Genomic DNA, 21769 nt, shown 5'->3' with positions numbered 1-21769 from the left:
CAAATTTAACAATTCAGATATTTAGTGATATTCTGGGTCCAAAGAGCAAAAGTGACCAAAGCTCACACAACAGGGACATATTTATTTTCAGAAGAAACAATTTTGGTTACCTTTGACTTTGACATTTGAGTCAGTACTTAAGACAGGAGCCAAGCTTTAAGAACAGGAATATGAGGAACGGATATGTTGATGTTTGAATGGATATACTGATGTAGTATGGGGGACTTCCCTGGTGGTCCAATGGTTAGAATTCCATGCTTCCACTGCAGGGGGCATGGGTTCGATCCCTGGTCTGGGAACTAAGATCCCCCATGCTGTACAGCACAGCCGAAAAAAAGAAAAAAAAGAAAATGTAGTGTGTATTACTACATACTATAGATACTATAGAGTATCTAGCTCTATAATGATCTCTTTAAAACATTGCTGGGTTCTCAGTTAACTGAGCAGTTTTAGATTCACTGCCAAATGAGTGGAAGGTACAGAGGTTTCCCATAGACCCTCTGCTCCCACACATGCCATAGCCTCTCTAATTTATCAGCATCCCCCACCAGAGTGGCACATTTGTTAGAACTGATGACCCTACACTGACATGTCATAATCACTCAAAGTCTATAGTTTACGTTACAATTCACTCTTGATGTTGTACATTCTGTGGATTTGGACAAATGTATAGCGACGTGTATCATCATTATGGTATCATACAGTACTTTCACTGCCCTAAAAATCCTCTGTGCTTCATCTGTTCATCCTTCTCTCCCCTCCCACCAACCCCTGGCAACCACTGATCTTTCTACTGTCTCCATAGTTTTCCCTTTTCCAGAGTGTCATATAGTTAGAATCACACAGTGTGTAACCTTTTCAGATTGGCTTCTTTCACTTAGTAATATGCATTTAAGGTTCTTCCATGTCTTTTCATGGCTCTCAATTGACTTTTCATTTATCTCAAATAGAATTTAAAATGGAGCACACATTTAGAGTATAAAGCATTTGTTCTATATGATTAAACAAGTGACTGTTTTTTGTTCTATATCATTAAACAGGTGGATTATACTCCATTTTCATCTTTTTCCTCTTTACCTTTGTTAACCTGCCTCAGAATATCCTATAAGAGCTAGCCCTATAGTTTTCAAGGAAGTAGGTACCAATCGTTTCCACTTTCAACCTTTACTTTTTTGGGGGTGGGGAGGAACTACACAACACAATGATTTATAAAAAGTTAAAGGACCATTTTACGTTTTTAAAATTGAAATATTTGTATAGATAGTTCTACCGCAAATTATAACTACTGGGACTTCCTTGGTGGTGCCATGGTTAAGAATCCGCCTGCCAGTGCAGGGGACATGGGTTCGAGCCCTGGTCCAGGAAAATCCCACATGCCGAGGAGCAAGTAAGCCCGTGCGCCACAACTACTGAACCCATGTGCCGCAACTACTGAAGCCCGAGTGCCTAGAGCCCGTGCTCTGCAACAAGAGAAGCCACCGTAGTGAGAAGCCCGCACACTGCAACAAAGAGTAGCCCCTGCTCGTGCAGCAATGAAGACCCAATGCAGCCGAAAGTATAACTACCAAAATAACAGCGTCTTTGCTACAGAATAAACCTGTCACTTAGAGATATTTGTCAGGCAAGAATTTTTCTTTTAAAATAATTTACTGTAAATGAACCACAAAAGTTTTATTATCTTTGGACCATCTTCCAGGATATGAAAATAATCTTGTAAAAATTAGATCTTGGGAATTCCCTGGCGGTCTAGTGTTTAGGACTCCTCTTCCACTGAAGCATTATCTCCAAAGTGGAAGAATTACAAACCAAATTTTTTTTTTTTAGATAGTAGGGACCTTTTCTTTTTTAAATTTATTTATTTATTTTTGGCTGTGTTGGGTCTTTGTTTCTGTGCGAGGGCTTTCTCTAGTTGCGGCAAGCGGGGGCCACTCTTCATCGCGGTGCGCGGGCCTCTCACTATCGCGGCCTCTCTTGTTGCGGAGCACAGGCTCCAGACGTGCAGGCTCAGTAGTTGTGGCTCACGGGCCCAGTTGCTCCGTGGCATGTGGGATCTTCCCAGACCAGGGCTCGAACCCGTGTCCCCTGCATTGGCAGGCGGATTCTCAACCACTGCACCACCAGGGAAGCCCCCAATTTTTTTTTTTTTATAAGTCTATTTATTTATTTATTTTATTTTTGGCTACGTTGGGTCTCTGTTGCTGCACGTGGGCTTTCTCTAGTTGCGGCGAGTGGGGGCTACTCTTCGTTGCGGTGCACGGGCTTCTCATTGCGGTGGCTTCTCTTTGTTGCAGAGCATGGGCTCCAGGCATGCGGGCTTCAGTAGTTGTGGCTCGCGGGCTCAGTAGTTGTGATGCACGGGGCTTAGTTGCTCCGTGGTATGTGGGATCTTCCTGGACCAGGGCTTGAACCCGTGTCCCCTGCATTAGCAGGCGGATTCTTAACTACTGCGCCACCAGGGAAATCCAAACCAAATATTAATCTAGTTGAAAGAGATGCATATAATTAACAGGAAATAAACACTGATTTTAAAATACTATTGTATATATACTTTTTCCTATTCAATTCTTTAGTTTCTTTAATCAGGCCACGGCAGAAGCTGAAGCAAAAGATAGACATCAAAGCAGTCAGAGATAGGGCAGAAAAGCAATGTTCTGATGTAACTACTGACCTATTCTGAAAAAATTATTTATTACTTGGGGAATTCCCTGATAATCCAGTGGTTAGGACTCGGCACTCTCACTGCCAGATCCCAAGTTCAGTCCCTGGTCTGGGAACTAAAATCCTGCAAGCCGTGCAGTGCGGCCAAAATAAAGAAAAAAAAAAAATTGTTGTTTAAGTGGGCTTATATGGGATGGGGTATATGGGAAAGGAAGATGATGAAAGCACGTTAAGCTTTGTGGAAGACAGTTTGGTAGCACGTAGACCTTGAAAAATATGCGTATCATATCCTTTGACCTAATAAATCAACCTATATGCTGTCCTAAGGAAGGAACAGAGTTACAGAAAGATTGACTTAGAACTAATTAAATAGGGAAATGGTTTCTCAATGTAGTAAAGTAAAATGGCACCCCTTGAGTTACAGCCCACAGACGTCATATCATGTAAGGCAAAAATTTTGTGTAGTCATAATTGTCTTTGAACATCCCTTGAGAGAGGCTATATTGGTATATATCCTGTATTAATATACCCAACAAAGCTAGTTTTTCCTTCAGAGTGGCATAGATGGCTGTTTCTTTGATTAGGAGCCATGAATGTGTGAAAAATACCTGTTTTAAACATTAGAATCACAGAACAATGGTTATTCACAGGAGGTTAAGAAGTGAGACTTCTCCCATCATCCTTACTCTGGGGCATGTGTGCTCATGACTGGAATTGTGAACACTGATGATTTGAATGTAATGTAATTTAAGTGTGCACCTAATGCAACTCTACTGGACTTGGAGTCCATTGATATAGAAACTGCAAAATGACTAGAATGAAATGTACCCTAAAAACTTTGACAGTGATTATCTTTGGGTGATTTTTGTTTTATTTATGCTTATGTAAATTTTCTATAGTGAACATATGTTACTTTTTAAATTAGCAAAATGTTATTTTAAATTATCTTGCACGATGTTGAGAAGTATGCCTTCTTTGACCTATCTCACCCACATATTGCAAGGTGTCTCTTAGCTATTATTTAAGAGCTATGCTTGGATAGGTCACATGTCAATTTATGGTACATTATGTGTCCTAAGAATTGCCTTATAAACAGAACGAAAGGGCACCAAGAAGTCCTGTGATTTTTTTTCTTGGACTACCCCAGCATAGTAGGTGGGAGTGGGAGGTGGGGGTAAAAAGGGATGTTCATGGCTAGGAAGGACCTAGTTTGGTGGGTTTTGTTTTTTGGTTGGTGGTGGTGGTGGGGTTTTTTGTTGTTGTTGGTTTGTTTTTTGGCTGCACCACACGGCATGCGGGATCTTACTTCCCTGACCAGGGATCGAACCTGTGTCCCCTGCAGTGGAAGCATGGAGTCTTAACCACTGGACCACCAGGGAAGTCCCTGTTTGTTTGTTTTAAATTTAACTTTAGTTGATTTACAATGTTGTGTTAGTTTCAGGTGTACAGCTTCAGATTCTTTTCCATTGTAGGTTATAAGATACTGAATATAGGTCCCTGTGCTATTATACACAGTAAATCCTTGTTTATCTATTTTATATATAGTGGTGTGTATCTATTAATCCCATACTCCTAATTTATCCCTTCCCCTCCCCTTTCCCCTTTGGTAACTGTAAGTTTGTTTCTTATGTCTGTGAGTCTGTTTCTGTTTTGTAAGTAAGTTGATTTGTATTATTTTTTTAGATTCCACATATAAGAAGTATCATATAATATTTGTCTTTCTCTGTCTGACTTACTTCACTTACTATGATAATTTTTAGGTCCATCCATGTTGCTGCAAATGGCAATATTTCATTCTTCTTCGTAGCTGAGTAATATTCCATTGTATATATGTACATCCTTTTTTTTTGGTTTTTTATATATATATATATATATATTTTGAAGTATAGTAGATTTACAATTTTGTACCTATCTCTGCTGTACAGCAAAGTGACTCAGTTATACACATATATACATTCTTTTTTTAATATTCTTTTCCATTATGGTTTATCACAAGATACTGAATGTAGTCCCCTGTGCTATACATTAGGACCTTGTTGTTTATCCATTCTAAATGTAATAGTTTGCATCTACCAACCCCAAACTCGCAGTCCATCCTTCTCCCTCCCCCTTCCCCCTTGGCAACCACAAGTCTGTTCTCTATGTCTATGAGTCTGTTTCTGTTTTGTAGATAGGTTCATTTGTGCCATATTTTAGATTCCACATAAAAGTCTCTTTCTGACTTACTTCACTTAGTATGATAATCTCTAGTTGCATCCATGTTGCTGCAAATGGCCTTATTTCGTTGTTTTTTATGGCTCAGTAGTATTCCATTGTGTATATGTACCACATCTTTATCCATTCATCTGTCAATGGACATTTAGGTTGTTTCCATGTTTGGCTGTTGTGAACAGTGCTATGAACATAGTGGTGCGTCTATCTTTTTGAATTATAGTTTTGTCTGGGTATATGCCCAGGAGTGAGAATTCTGGATCATATGGTAATTCTATTTTTAGTTTTTTAAGGAACCTCCATACTGTTTTCCTTAGCAGCTGCACGAATTTACATTCCCACCAACAGAGTAGGAGAGTTCCCTTTTATCCACACCCTCTCCAGCATTTATTGTTTGTAGACTTTTTGATGATGGCCATTCTCATTGTACGAGGTGATACCTCATTGTAATTTTGATTTGCATTCCTCTAATAATTGGCGATTTGGAGCATCTTTTCATGTGCCTGTTGGCCATCGGTATGTCTTCTTTGGAGAAATGTCTGTTTAGGTCTTCTTCTTATTTTTTGATTGGGTTGTTTGTTTTTTTAATATTTAGTTGTAAAAGCTGTTTGTATATTTTGGAAATTAAGCCCTCGTCCGTCTCATTGTTTGCAAATATTTTCTCCCAGTTTGTAGGTTGTCTTTTCATTTTGTTGATGGTTTCCTGTGCTGTGCAAAAGCTTATAAGTTTGATTAGGAGGAAGGACCTAGTTTTAAAGAGAATAGGTTTTTTGTTTTTGTTTTTTTAATGCAGCTTTTGCATTGTATTTTATTTACTGTGTACTGGTTCTGATGTCAGGAATGTGCTAGGTTTTTTGCATATGTAACGTGATGTATCTTTCCAACAACACTTCGAGGTGACTTTTTTTTAACTTTAGCAGTTAATTTTAAAAAATACCTATTTTACAATGGAAGTACTTAAAACAAGAGAGGTAAAACAGGTTACTCAGGGCCCCACAGCTAATTAAGGGACAGATCTGTTTAATTTTACTGTAAAATATTGCCTCTTGTGTCTGTGGTTGCATCTTTTATTACCATGTAAGGTATTTAGCGTGCACTGTGAAAATGAATAGCCATGTTCTTAAGGGTTTATGTGTGTTCCAGCCTGATTGCTTTCAGAGAGTAGGCACATTTATTATTTTACATATTCCTAAGTCCATAATATGTGAGGTGCTCAACAGAACCCCAACAGTGTATCCTCAATCCTCCTTTTGTTTCCCTGTATTTAAAATAAGTTTTTATACCTGAAAAGTATAAGATGAAAGGAATTGACCAGGTATACAATAATTATAAGTGGCATGGATATAACTAGGAACTCATTTTGCTTCTAAATTCTGCCCCATCATCTTTGTCATAATAATCTCTATTCCTCTACCCGCACTTTTTTTTTTCTAAAGAACAAGAGATAGTTCTTGTTATAAGAATATAATTATAAACAGATTTATATTCATGATTGTTATATATGAAAACAAAGTAAGCTTACATAGATGCCATAGAAATCTATTTGGGGTTTTATTAAACAATTGAAACATAATGAGAGACAAAGGAAGGGCCTTCTAGAGCCTTAACTAGCTATCAGAGTAAGTGTCCTGATGTCAAGTTAGCTTCATTTTTCCTGTTTAGCCTTCTCTAGAATGCTGATGAGAAAATTGGTCTGATAGCTACAGTTCTCTGTAGTCATTGCTGATACTGATTTCTCTCATAGCTTCTAAAATAATTGATATCAGAAAGGCAATTGATTAGTTTGATATTATCTATAAAATCTTTTCCATAATTGTAAAGATAGTCTGAAAAAATAAGGTAGCATAAATTGAGTAGGAAGAGTGCAGGCTTTGGTGTCAGCACACCTAAGTTGGGTTTTATTAATGGTTTTTTTTCCAGACCTGGGTTAAAATTTGGCTCTGTCCTTTGTTAGCTATCTCACCTTGATCTAGCTATTTAACTGGAGTGTCAGAGAAGGAAATAGGGCCAGGGGTATTAATACCTACTCCTATAATTGTTGGGAGGATGAAGTGTGTTGGTATACACGAATGACTCTTGTCCCAGTGCCTGGCATAGAGGAATACTCGGTGTTCTCTTTTCTCCTTCTCACCCCAATCCTTTATAACTGAAGTTTAATTTTTTTTTTTTTTTTCCTATCCTAGGTGGATTGTAGATATGGAAGGTGCACCAGGTACCTTATATGAAGGGGAAAAATTTCAACTTCTATTTAAGTTTAGTAGTCGATATCCTTTTGACTCGCCTCAGGTAACTGTTTTGCTTTTTAAATTTTTATTGTATTTTTGGATTATAGCAAAATGCTAAATTAGCAATTTTTGACTAAGTAAAAACTTATAAAAGAAATTCATTGTAATTATGTGAATAGATTTGTTCCTTTATCTTATTTATAATATAATGAAGATCATATGAACATTTTACCTTATTGAGATTAGGGCTTTGCTGCTTTTGTACTTCTGAAAACTTAAGACTGTTTCTTATCCATTCATGTTAAGCAGAAAAAAGGGATGAAAATCTAACACAGGCCCATGGGTTGTGGGAGAACTTAGCATTTGGAATAACTGGAGGCACGTCTTCCTAGATAAGATGATGATAGAATGACATCGTTAAGAGGCAAGTGTTTTTTGGGAAGGAGCACTTCTTTGATTTCGCATTGGCATGCTGTCTTTTGCAGCCTTTTAGTATTGCAAGGGCAGAATATATTATTACAAGATGTTAAATATCTAGACATCAGCCCCAAATCTGATCATTATAATTTGAGGCAGAGTCAATTTAGTTAATGTCTTAAAACTTGGACAAGGGATAATGGTGGTAGAGAAAAAATTTTGAGAGTTGCTTAACTGTGGTGAATGATTAATCCTTGGAGGTTAGAGAAAAGGAGACTCTAGGATGAATTCCAGATTTCTGGCTTGGTAAGATGGGTAATGAGTTACTAGTAGCAAAATGATAAGACAGTGCCCAACTCTGTGTAGCATTGTTAGGTAATGAGGTGTTGTGGATAGTGAAATTTCCCAAATAACCTGAAATTCAACATGTGAGGTGCTAAAATATGCTATTTTTGAGGAAAATCATATTTCATTGCTACTTTAAATAGAATATACCAAACAGCTTAATCAATTCTCTTAGCCATGTAGGAGTATAGATGGAAGTCAGTTATTGTATTGTGCTATAGATAAAGAGATGATTGTTTTAAGGCATAGAATTAAATGGAAACGGACTCCTTGAGTTCTGAAGTTTCCATGTGAGCAGAAAATTAAGAGGTTGGGGCTCCTTTTTATCTTTTTCATAAAAATAAGGCAGAGATGTATGTATTGTCACGACCTCTAGGCTTCTGTAATAACCATGTGTAGACCGTAATCAAAAACCAAAGCAAATGTATTCCTTCTTTTCAGAAAATGAGCTTCATTTTCTGTTGTTGCCTTTCCGCTTATCAGCATCATCTTACTGTTATTGCTTGAAGGCAGTGAGGTATCCACTTGTCACCTTCAACCTAAGTTCGTTGAAGGTATGTGAAGGAAGAATACAACTCACCAGCTCAGGAACTTTGCCTAGGGGACTATTGGAGAAGGCTTACTCTGGGAACTCACAAATTTTTCATCAGAGGGAAATAATATTTCTGTAAACATGAAACCAAGTGAAAAGTGTTCTCTAAACTCTCAGTTTTTAGTTCTAAATCAAATATCGAGCTTAACCATCAGTTGAATTTCATCTTTAATATTTCCGTAACAATCTTTGTAATAAATTCTATCATCTTATCTCATATTCCTTTTATCCTCCTTCCCTGGTTTTACTCCTGCTTGCTGGTCTGATTTTTGTGTCCTCCGGGTTCTTTTTTTTTTTTTTTTTGACATTAATATTTTAAAAATTAATTATTTATTTTTGGCCACGTCGGGTCTTAGTTGTGGCATGTGGGCTCTTCGTTGCAGCACATGGCCTTCTCTCTAGTTGTGACAAGCGTGGGCTCAGTAGTGGCGGCACGTGGGCTTAGTTGCCCCACGGCATGTGGGATCTTAGTTCCCAACCAGGGATCGAACCCGTGTCCCCTGCGTTGGAAGGTGGATTCTTAACCACCGGACCGCCAGGGAAGTCCCGTCCTCCAGGTTCTTTATTCAGTGCTCCCTTGTTCTCCTCACTTTTTAAAGTCTTTAACCATCTTAAGCCACTAACTCCCAGATCTCCAACTCTGTGTACAATCTCTTTCTGAGGTTTAATTTCACACCCTTGTTGGACATCTCTACTTGAACACCTCCAGATGTCCAAATTTAACACAGCTGAACTCAGTTTTTTCTAATAACAAAATAAAATAAAAAAAGAATTTTTTTCTTGGGTTTCTGTCCACCTAACTTCTCATGTTAAATTTATTTCATTTCCCTCGCTCTTAAATGCAGTTTTTCAGATCCTTTCACAGACTTAAGGCAGTCCACCACTTTTCTTAGCTTATCATCAGTGCTGTGTGGTCCAAGCGTTCAGCTTTTATTTGGACTATTACAAAATAGCCTCTAGTTGTTTCCACTGCTAGCCGTCCTTTCACAGTGCTGTTAGATTTATTTGAAGGTGCAGTTACCTCATTGGTTTTCGCACATACATCCACCACCACCATCCCCACCCTTCTTGGTAAATCCTGTGATGGTTCTTATTTCCTGTGGAGTCAAATCAAGCTTAGCAGTCCAGTCCCTTTATGGTTGAGTCTGAACGGAAGCATTTTAGCCACACATTACCTCCATGCCTTCTACTGTGTAGTAATATTTGCATCATACTTTATTAATGTAGCCATTAAGTAATGTTATCTCTGAAAGTGAAAGATTACATGTAGAATGATGTGGAAACCCTAGGGGGGTTGTTCCCAATCTTTTGGAATACGAGTTTTTAACATCAGTTAATTTATATATTTTTATATATATATATATATAATATTCTAATATCCATGATTGAGAAAATAACAGACCACTCTGAGTCCAGTAATACTTTTAAATTATTTTTAAATTCTATTAATCACGTCATCTGTATGATTATAAAATAATTATAACATGTCCAGTAATCAAAGCTTGTTGTACATACAGATTTCAAGATTTTTCGGATAACTAAAACTTTCCAAAGGTCCATTGCATTGCTCTGGATAAGGGCAGTAAAATTCCCCATTCACCAAAGATTTTATTTGTTCAGATGTGGAAGCATTGGCTCTTGTTAGGTAATTAGTCTTTCATTTTCCTATGCAATAAGCAGTACTAAATTTACCACTACTTACAAGAGTAGAATTTGAGGACATATCCGTAGAATAAGCATCTCATTGTGAAATTACTAATTTTGTGTCAGTGAGATCTTTGTCTGTAAATGAGATCTATAAGACTATACATAAAATTTATAGGCTGTGTTATTTTCTTCTACTAGTTATAATTAATTTCATATGTATCTCACTTTACAGTGAAAAGGCTACCTATGTAAAACATGGTGTTTGGCCCAATCATTTGCTTTAAAAGAAACAATAACAGCAACAAAAAACTTTCTCAGTTAAAATGGGAGCAGAGATGAGGTACCTTTTCATCACTGTTTTCTAGTAATGTGCACTTCCCAGCAGCCATACAGAAAATAAAATTCTTTCTATATAGTGGATTTTGTTTCCTTATGCTAGGATACAGGTAAATGGTTGGTTAATTTAACATGTATTGAGCATGAACTGTGTACTTTAGAGATGGCAGAGAGTACAAAAATTAAAAAGGAATTGGGCCTGACTTTAAAAAGCCAATAATCTGTTTAGTATTTGGATAGATAGACATTTATTCATTCATTCTGTAAGTATTTATTGAGCATGTATCATAAGACAAACACTTTACTAGGTGTTGGCAATTCTGTGGTGAACAAAATGGCCCTCCAAAAACCCTCCTTATGTGGAGTTTGCATTCTTGTAGAAAGAGAAGGACAGTAAACAAAAAGCAAAATATATATAGTATGGAAGATGGTGAAAAAAAGTAGAAAAGAGGAGTCAGGGCGTTGCAGCATTGGGTAGAGTGAGCAGGAAAGATGTCATGAGAAGGTGACATTGGGGCAGAGATCTGAAAGAGTTGAGTGCATAAGCCACATGAAAGGGGTGAGAGAAAGGGCGGGTGAAGACAAAATGCAATGGTCCTGAACCTGGAGCATGCCAAGTGGTTCCCTGGAGTGTTGTATAATCAAGAAGAGGAGAGTAGGGCCTAGGTCAGAGAGAGAATTTGGGCTGGAAGGTCCATTAGAGATTGGATAGGACATTTATAGCCCATCGTAAGAATTTTGACTTTTACTCTCAATGAGGTAGGAAGCCCTTGAAGATGCTGAGCAGAGGAACGACATGCTCCTACTTAAAATTAAAAGGAGAAACTTGGCTGTTATGTGGCACATTGACTTCTGGAGGCACAAGGGTGCCCCTATTGCAGTGATCCAGATGAGAGGTGATGGTGATTTGTACCAGAAGGGTAACAGTGGAGGTTGTGGAAGGTGGCAATATTTTGGACTTATTTTAAAGATGCTAAAAATATACTTGCCTTGATTATAAAGCTTTAGAAACATTGGGGCAGAAGAGTAATCACTTTCCCCTCACCCCTGTTCCCCCTCCTATTCATGCCCCTTTAACACGAACCCTTTTGTTGTGTTGCTTAAAATTCCCTCATTGCAGAGATCCAGAACTTATTTTCATAGTGTCCTCATCCTTTTGTTCGTGGTCTGATTCTCCCTGCTTTGGGGAAGCTATCAGTATTCATGCTGCTGATACATATTAGATGACTAAAAGGGGAGAACTGAATTGAGAACTATGCTAAAATTCTTATCCCCAGTCACTTTTGTCAAGTATTTATCATTTATTCTAGACTACCTATGTCATATATATTATTCATAATGAGATATTTGATTTAGTTTATTAAACTCTCTGCTTGTATATTCAGTTTTTATAGTTGCCCTTTAAATATTGTCATCTACTGACAATTTTAATCAGAAAAAACATCCCCTCATATTGTCCCTGTAGAAATCTTGGTATCTATATTGTAGATTGGCTTTATAACTGTAGCCTGTTATGTATTGCTCATTCTGTGTATATTGTATTTGCACCTAGCTTGATATACCATATTAGGTGTCTGACTTTCTAATCACTTCCAGAGCACTGGTCTGAACACATTAGTATGCCTTCATTGTGCTAAGATCTCAATACTGTGAGGTCACACAGTACTGAGCCTGATCTTTGGATGGCCTCAGGTATGATTGCCATGAATTTCACGTTAGAAACAGTTAGCTAATATCCATCCTTTATATTGTCACTGTTGGTGGCTTTCAGTTTAGATTTTTTAGTACCTAAAGGTTACCCAGAGGTTGGCTTGCTTAAAATTTTAGGTTGGATGTGGGACATGCGAACTTACCTCCAAAATGATATGGATCCTGAGCATAGTTCCTTCTCACATCTCACCTGCTCTTGAACTTGAGCCACACTGATGGGGGATATTTGGAAATTTAGAGACATATGAGGACTTCTTCTAATGCACACTCAGAACTTAAGATGTGGTTCACATGCATTAGATTTAACATCCTTTTCTAAAATTGTGACTTTTTTTCCATTTAATAGCTTGTTCTTAAAAATCTGTAATTCCATTTTACTCAGTATGGTTTATGCAGTGGGGAATGTGTGCAGTCTCTGGTCGCTGTTCAATCTATGTGACTACTTTGAATCTGAATAAATTGTTTAAAAAATAAATTAGCAAAATTCTTTATTCCCTTTGGTTTCAAATTCATCGTATTCAGTTATATTGTCACATCTGTTTTGGATAGTTTATCAGCTATTTGCGATTCCCCCCCAGAAAGGTTTTTGAACTCTGGAAACAGCTTCAAGTCTTTTAAGTTTTCAGAGCCCACTTGGCTGTATTAAAAAAACTGAAATGTGCATTTCCTCCTCTGGCTTGTACTGCATATTAAATAAATGAGTATAGTTAAGAGTGTGGTCTTGGGACTTCCCTGGTGGCGCAGTGGTTAAGAATCTGCCTGCCAGTGCAGGGGACACGGGTGCAATCCCTGATCCAGGAAGAACCCACATGCTGTGGAGCAGCTGAGCCCGTGCACCACAACTACTGAGCCTGCGCTCTAGAGCCCACGAGACACAGCTACTGAGCCCGCGTGCCACAACTACTGAAGTGCACCTAGAGCCCATGCTCCGCAGCAAGAGAAGCCACCGCAATGAGAAGCCCACACACCGCAACAAAGAATAGCCCTGGCTTGCTGCAACTAGAGAAAGCCTGCGTGCAGCAACGGAGACCCAACACAGCCATAAATAAATAAATAAATAAATTTATTAAAAAAAAAGAGTGTAGTCTTGAAGAAATTCAGTATTGGTTACTTTTCTGTCACATGCAGAGAACCAGAATAGCAAAGTTTGCATCAAAACTGTGCAGACTGCTTACCAGCCTTTACATGAATAAACTGTTGAAAAAATTTTTTTCTTATATTTCAGGAATTCATCTGAATTCCTGAATGGAATTCAGGAAATCCTGGATGGAGCCTGTCCATGTTCAGACAAACTTCTAAAATTCTCTATCTGCCAGGTTGGGTTCTAGGTGTTACCTGTACCATGTACAACAAGTTAGTTCCCCTGTTTTTGGTTGCTAGAAGTTTTAGGCTGGTTGCATTTGCTCTGAATGCAGCAGGTTTAAAAGCCCCTGCTTTTTTTTTTTTTTTAAGCATTATTAAGATCTAATTTATTTTAAGCATTATTAAGATCTAATTTATTTTTATTTCAGTCCCCTCAAACTTCAAAACTGTTTCTTTCTCCTTGATTTCTGGCTCTCTTCTCTGCTTATAGAATGTCTGCTGCTTCTGCTGTAGGTGTCTTCCACTGCTCCTCATCCCCTTTCTTTCTCTTCTCTTCTCCTTTACTTTTGGTTCATGCATACTTCTTGGCTCTCAGACCAAGTGATTTAGTTTATAATCATTTCTCTCCAAGAAGAATACTGCTTTCCTTCTGCTTTGTGAATTGGCTAGTCAAAGCATCTCGTGATAACCTTTTGGTTGGCTGTCTGTGTATTTTCCTTGATGGTTGTTGATACATTGCTTCATTTGTGCCAAAAGAGATAACTTGGCAGTTCTTACTTTTCTGGCACCAGAGCACTGTTCTACATGACTTGTTTTAAAAAAGACCTTACTGGAAAAGAAATAGCCTTTAAAAATAATTGTGGCCAGGGAGTAAGCTCTCGTGGGCACTGCTTGTGTTCTTCATGAAAATATCCTATTAGTCAAATGGCATTTTGTGGCAGAATGAACACCCCAAAGCAGATGCATATTCTGTGAGATTTGTAAACTCCCACTCTAGACATCCACAACACATTGTGGGAATATCAAATGCATATAATATAATAAACTGTAGTTCACATTTATAAAAAAATTAAAAAATAATTGTGGATAGACTCATGGAGCTGCAAGACCTTTAAGCAGTCATTTCCCTTTGCAGAGCAGTACTTTTTTAGCAAAAAATGATGAAAAAGGCACTAATTCTGATAGATATAATTGATATAAATGGTGCTTCAAACACAGCTGTGCCGAAGTCTTTCGGGGGGGGTCTTCTGCAATTGGGTCGGACAAGTCACTTGATATCTCTTGTTTTAAGACTTTACTTTTAATTTTCAGCTTTACTTTAGCTCTTTTTTCATGGGAATGGAGGGTGGATCACCAGAATTTAAAGAAAAAAAAAAAAAAAGAAACACAAGTGTATGAAGTCATTCCTTTGAGGAAAAAATTCCTCTTCCTGTCTTATATTAGCTTCAGCCAAGGAAATGAGGCCCATATGTTAGCAGTATATTTGAAATATTTGAGAACTCCTACTTATATGAAAGAGTGCTTTGTTAAATGTAAATATTTGTAAAATTGTAATAAAACCAGATATGTAGGTAGAAATTTAAAAATAAAAGCAAAACCTAGCTTATGGTAGTTTCCCATAGCATATCGCATATTAAAATATGGCATACCTTATTCTGGCCACCCTTATTTCACTGGCTGTCTTCTGCTCTATAAAGGAAAAAAGGGGGCTTATGCCTAGAGCAATATATTTCATCAGTTTGTCATCACTTAAGGTAGGGTTTCTCCTTACTAAGATTCCTCTATATCTGAGTGTGAGGTAATTTGCAGGGCTAAGATATACTTACTGTAAGCCTAGTTTGGGAACTATTGGTTTATATTTGATGAGTTTTATAAAAATGCCATCATACCTAGTGAATCAGAATCTGGGAAAGTGGGGCTCTTGAATTTGTATTTTTAGCCAGCTCTCCAGGTGATTTTTTTTTTTTTTTTTAAGGGCCAGATCAGGAAATAGGAATTACTCCTAAGCAACAATAAAAATTATATATTATACTGCAGTATAAAATTCACTTAAAAGATTGACAGATTAATTTTTATATCGAAGTAAATAATTTATTATGAACTAACATATATCTAAGCATTCTTAAATATGAGAATTCTACTTTGACCTACTTTGGGCTATGCTTACAGATTCCTCAGGATGTATGAATTTACTCTCCTGCCTATTCAGATGCTTAGGTAGATATGTTTAAGAAACAGTATTATTGAGACATTGAATTATTAGGGCAAAGGAAGGAAATAATAGATTTATTACCTTTCAAAACAGTGCTGAGGCAAGATGGAGAAAGGGGAAAACGTAGAAGAACTGAGTAAAAGAAAAGGCAGAGAAAAAACAGCAAGTAATTGGGAGACTCATTCAACCTTTGTTTTTTCATCTAAGCACATAGATATTTGCTGATTAATAAGTGGTAGTTTGTGCCCATCATAATGGAAGTGTGAGTTTAGATGAGGTGGAAGATGTAGCAGTCATTTCTTTTTGCATATAGCACCTTAGGTAATAACATTGTTATAGGTGGAAGTGGTGTTCCTACCGCGTGTAATTCATATTGTCCTAAAGTTGAATACTTTCATTTGAAATTTTACTGTATTTGATTTCTGTTTGCAGAGAACAATGAGTAATTTGAAAAACCATTCTTGTAAATATAGTTGTCTTTCACTAGTCTAAAAATACATGGTAATTTAGAAAATTTTAAAAGGAATTTGTGAAAAATAGCTGAAATATAAAATAGGTAATCTGGAGTTTTTTCCTACTACATGGTCATTCATATAGTGAAACCAGTACTTATTGAATTGATAAGAACAAAGCAGTTGTTTATCTTGTTCCTGGCATTGATTTTATTTGTTTTTAATTTGGTTTTTAAAATATTAACTTACCTGGCGAACATTTTATTTTTTGGTAATACAGAATATTTGAGTGTTAATGGAATTTTGTTCTTTCTTAGGTCATGTTTACTGGTGAAAATATTCCTGTTCATCCTCATGTTTATAGCAATGGTCATATCTGTTTATCCATTCTAACAGAAGACTGGTCCCCAGCGCTCTCAGTCCAATCAGTTTGTCTTAGCATTATTAGCATGCTTTCCAGCTGCAAAGAAAAGGTAGGACTTTTCAGAATTATTCCAGGTATAGTTCTTCTTTTAGTTTGGGTAGAGAAGCTATTTTAATATATAATTTATTTGAAGAAAGGACTTAATGCTTTCTATTACGAAGTTATAGGGAACGTTTTAGTAATAGATTGGAAAATAATTTGATAATAGAAGTCAGACATTGTTTCATATTTCTTAAACAGGAAATTTCTGCAGATGTTCTTAAATAATCTGAATTTTATTTCTGTAAGCATGCACAGGGCAAAAATGTACAAGAAATTATTGTTTCTAGATTTCACAGTGGAAAGACCCAGGAATAAGCATTATGGCTCCCTTGTCCCCCCCCTGCTGGCTTCCACCCTGTCCGCCTCTTTTAGGGGATCTCCCAGGAACCAGAGCTCTCCTATCATAAAGCCGAGGTTGAAGGAGGACTAGATTACCAGTAGAATTTTCAGGACTTTTCCTCTTATTCTCCTTTACTAATCTACAGATTCTGTGTCTGATAGAGAAGGGAGGAAAAGACCAGAAAGAAAAATCATGTGAGTTAAATTTAGAATACCCTTTTGAAGTATCTAAATCCTCTCTGTGTTTCTGCCCTCTTGTCATTCCTGCTTGAGGGTTAGTGTCTTGTCATTCCTGCTTGAGAGGTTTTAAAGCATCTCTTCTCCATGGGGGTTTCCTTTTGTATTCTCTTTAAAGGAAAAACGAATTTACCTTAGAGATTAGGGAGCTGTGGGGTTATTCATTTATTTTAGCAGGTTTTTTTTTTTTTCTTCTCCAAATTCAACTGTCATTTTTATTAATATTTAGAAAACTTTTAGATAGTACTTCATTTTTAAATGGTGTGTTATCTAGATTTTGAAACACTCTAAGCCACTTGTTTACAAAGTGAGTTTCTTGAAATGTTAGTTCCATAAGAGGTTTCTTGGTGTTAGGTTTAAAAAAATTTTTTTGTTCAAGTAAGAATGGGAAATAATGGGTTAAATTGTGTATGTATTTTTTAACCGTAGCATCAGAGCCCTTAATATACAATTTTATGTACAAGAGGAAGAATGAAACTTCTGGCAGTTAAACTATGATACACCATTAGTTGAAAGACATGTATCCCCATTTAGGAATATTAAGAAAAAAATGTACATCTTAGAATAGATGAAATAGGGTGCATATTATCTAATGTTAGTACCACCTTTTAACTTGAGTTTCCTCCTTGTTAGCTTTTCTAAGCTGCATTTTAGGCTACACTTGAGCTTTTGTTAACCCCAAGGGCTTGGAAACAAGTTTCTTTCGTTTACTGCTTCCATGTTTTCTCCTCTCCCCATCTCCACCTCCATCCCACATGCAGGCTTTGGACCTTCAGGTGTGGTACAGAGCAGTTTCTAATCACAGGGGCTTCTCTTAATGTTAATGTCTATAGAAAGATGAGGGAGTAACTCTAGGGTTTAATAAGAGAAGTTAAGATTAACATGAGTGGTGTCTGCGCATAGCCCTTATTACATGTGCCTTATGATTACTAGCTTTGTTTACATTTAAAGGTAATGATTTCCTGTTAAAAGCTAGAAAATGATTATGTTCTCTAACTCCTTCATCCTTTTCTAACCTTCATCTTTCCCTTCACATTCTAGTTGTCTGCTGTTAGTGTTTCTTGCACAGTTAGTATAAGACTAATCATTCCATTTAAATTATTGATAAACTATATTATATAATATAAACTGTAAATTATAATTTATTCAACCAAAACGATAATCTGGAACTCAGAATTCTGGCAGCATTAGTTTTGTGGAAAATGATAAAATTCAGACATTATTAGGTACCTGCTATGTGCTGTTGTTACTGTGCTAAGTACTAGATTACTAAGAAGAAGAGGAAACGTGCTTTGGCACTGAGGGGAATCTAGCACCAAATAGGCTTTAAAAAGTCTTTTAAATATTCACCGAAAGCTGTTCTATTAAAACAGGTGAATTTTATTCTGTGGTGGACATGGTTCCGTGAGTTTCACTTTCCGTTGTATTCAGAGAGTAGTCAACTCCCTGAATACAAATTTTAATTTAACTCTAGGCATTTTTTAGTCATAACTCTTTCGTTGCAGTTTCTTTTTTCACAAAAAGAAACTTGTTTTTTGAAGATTGGGTTCTGATAAATAGATGAGTTTATTGTTTGTTACAGTAGTAGCAGTTTATTCCACATGAACACAGGTTATGACTTTACAGGACAAACAATAGCAGATCATCTATTCTTTAAAGTAGACATATAATTTCATGATAATAATTTTTCAGGAATTTTCTCTAACTGTATAAACAGGGTGATCTTGGTATAGTTTTGTGTCTTATGCTCTACTCTTCCTTTCTGTTAAATTACTGTTATTATTATCTCATAAGAGTTAGATCATAATTATGTATATGAATTTTAGAAGTGCCAAGTGGACTGTCAGTTTTCCTTCCTGCTACCCAGGTAGTCCTGTTCACCATTGCTATTTGGTTGGACCTATCATATTATCTACTAACCTGCCCTCAGTGGCTTTAATACAAATTTGACATGTTTCCAAATCTTTGTAGAGAGGCACATATTTTTTGTGTCTATCAACATCCAACAGTTTTCAAGAAAATTCTTTCATAACCTGTCTTCAGTGTTGTTAGTTGTAGTTACAGCTATTTCTGATGTAACTCCTTGCAGAGCTGCCGTATGCTTCTAATATTGTGCTAGTCAGGGCGTATGTATTGCAGAAATGCTAATGTGTCTTTTCCCCCTTTTGCCTCTTACATACATTTTGGAAACCAAATCCTTTGGTCTCTCCTTGATGATACTTGTTTACAGGAAAACAATAATCCTTTGTGGAGGATTATAAGTTGCTAGAGTTTCTCAGACAAACCTAGTTAGGTAGAGTTTTGTTTTGATTAGCTCACAAAAGTAATTATTAAATTATTTCTAGGGAGATAAGATAAATGAAACCAAAATTCTTTACAACCTAATGCTGCCACTTTAGGTTGATAGTCATTGTCTAGTAATCCCATTGGAACCTAACCCAAACCACATATGCACACCTGTTTTTTTTTTTAACAATTTCAGTGTCAAGAGGTTACATTTCCTGGAATATATTATTTTTTCAGTTATGACGTCTGCATTTATATTGTTTCTTATGCGTTCTGTAATATTTTTGCTAGAGCTTTTATTAAAACTATCTCCCCCTTATGTTTTCCTGTTTTACAGCTTCTTATCTATTTAAATTCTTTTTGGTTTCAGAGACGACCACCAGATAATTCTTTTTATGTTCGAACGTGTAACAAGAATCCAAAGAAAACAAAATGGTGGTATCATGGTAAGCAGTTTTATTTTAGAATGATAACTTTTCAGTATTTTGGTTTGAAAGATTATATATATGCTTGCTTGGGAAAAAGAGAGAATATATAATTGATGTTGTACTTTTGTAATATGGAGATGAATCTTTAAAATAGTTTAAGATATTTTATGGATAAGTTAGACTAGATTTTTAATGGGGCACATAAAATCATGGCCATCATACAAGTAAAATCTAAAATCGCTTTAACATTCTGCTCTACCATTGTATTGCAGAACAGAAGTCCGTAATAATATTGAGTCAAATTAGAACTAGCCTATTGGGAAACCTGTTACTTGATATAGAAGTTATGCTGCCTTGTGTACTCATTTAGTTGTGGTACTGTTGTTAGGGTGGAGGATCGCATTGTTAGAGATGGCCCATTAACTTAGAGAAAGCTCTTCCTATTCTAATAGTTATTCCTGAAAAAAATTTGAGGTTCTACTGATTGTAGCTTTATGAATACATTATGTTTAATAATTTAATTTCTATTGTTTCTGTTGGGTAATGGTAGCTTAATAATTGAAGGCTGCTAGCATCTTTTCTAAGCTGACTACTGCTTCCTCAAAGAGGTATTTGAAATTAGGAACAGAAACTTTACATTCATGAGAAACCATAAAATTATTTATAAAAATTATTTTTAAAGTATTATAAAAATGTATATTCTTTACAAATTATTGGTTTAATGTAATTCAGTAGAATGATAGAGTGGGTGCTTTTAAGGTTTGGAAGAAAGATGAGAAGAGCAGTTTGAATTTTGAATTAAAGGTTGATGAAGGAGGATAAGTCTACCAAACACCAAAAGATAATAATGCAAGAATAGACATTGAAATAGAATTACTCTTTTCGGGCTTCCCTGGTGGCGCAGTGGTTAAGAATCCCCCTGCCAATGCAGGGGACATGGGTTCGAGCCCTGGTCCGGGAAGATCCCACATGCTGCAGAGCAGCTAAGCCCGTGCGCCACAACTACTGAGCCTGTGCCCTAGAGCCTGCGTGCCACAACTGCTGAAGCCCGCACGCCTAGAATCCGTGTTCTGCAACAAGAGAAGCCACCGCAACGAGAAGCCCGCGCACCGCAACGAAGAGTAGCCCCCGCTCGCCGCAACTAGAGAAAGCCCGCGTGCAGCAACGAAGACCCAACGCAGCCAAAACTAAATAAATAAAAGAAATAAATTAAGAGAAAAAAAGCACGGAAAAACCTCAAATCACAGTCAATGTAAAGTTAAAAAAATAAAATTGTGAAAGACATAGCTTGATTAAAAATAAAGACCATTTATAATAGTTGCTTAAGAATAAATTAATTACAAGCGTGGGCAAAAAAGTTCAGCACAGTAAAATAATGACAAATTTAATATTTTGAAACTTATTGAATTGGCAGAATTTTATAAAATGAATGCAGTGTTGGAGGAGGAGAATAAAGGGTAGAATAAAACAGTGTTTTCAGGGGACTTCCCCCGTGGTCCAGTGGTTAAGGTTCCGTGCTTCTACTGCAGGGGGCACGGGTTCAATCTCTGGTCAGGGAAGTAAGATCCCGCATGCCCCATGGCCAAAAACAAAACAAAACAACAACAAAAAAAACCTTTTCATATTTGCTGGTGGTGTAGCAAGTTAGTGTAATCCTTTAAGGAAACAGCAGTTCAACAGTATTTAGCAGTTCAGCGATATTTAACAAGCTTAAAGTTCGACTGAACCTTTTGTCTTAGTTGCTAAACTTCTGAGAATCCATCCTTGGAAAATCATCTTTAATACAAAAAATGTTTGATGCATGAAGTGCTCCATGGAGCGTTATTTATAATAGGCGCTCTATTCCTTATCCTCTGTTGTTTCCACGTGTGCTATATTTGCCTGGAAGGACTCCTTCCACTCTTCTTGGGAACTCTTTCACCAAAGCCTTGTTGATTACTCCCTCCTTTAAGGAATCTGATCAACTTTCTTACTGTGCCAGAATGCTGGTTTTGTTTTACTTTTTAAGATATCCCCAATAATTCTGATATAGCTGGTCACTTGATAACTACTGTTTCAGGGATTCTTAAATATAAAAGGACAGTTTTCCCATGGGAATCTGAACACTGAAGGTCCACTAAAACTA

At 36.7% G+C, this 21769-nt stretch overlaps 1 protein-coding gene across 1 annotated transcript in view; it reads left to right on the top strand.

Annotated features, from left to right (window-relative positions):
- UBE2W (ubiquitin conjugating enzyme E2 W) overlaps positions 1–21769 on the top strand; it is a 74329-nt gene that overhangs the window by 41255 nt on the left and 11305 nt on the right. Inside the window, exons 3-5 of the mRNA XM_068525860.1 lie at positions 7053–7155; positions 16206–16361; positions 19587–19662. Of these exons, the coding sequence (XP_068381961.1) occupies positions 7053–7155; positions 16206–16361; positions 19587–19662 (335 nt within the window). The remainder of the gene's footprint in view (positions 1–7052; positions 7156–16205; positions 16362–19586; positions 19663–21769) is intronic.

The sequence above is a fragment of the Eschrichtius robustus genome, chromosome 17 (genome assembly GCF_028021215.1).
Source record: "Eschrichtius robustus isolate mEscRob2 chromosome 17, mEscRob2.pri, whole genome shotgun sequence".
Lineage (NCBI taxonomy): Eukaryota > Metazoa > Chordata > Mammalia > Artiodactyla > Eschrichtiidae > Eschrichtius > Eschrichtius robustus.
Note: the sequence above shows the minus strand (reverse complement) of the source record. Positions and strands in the feature narration are given on the sequence as shown.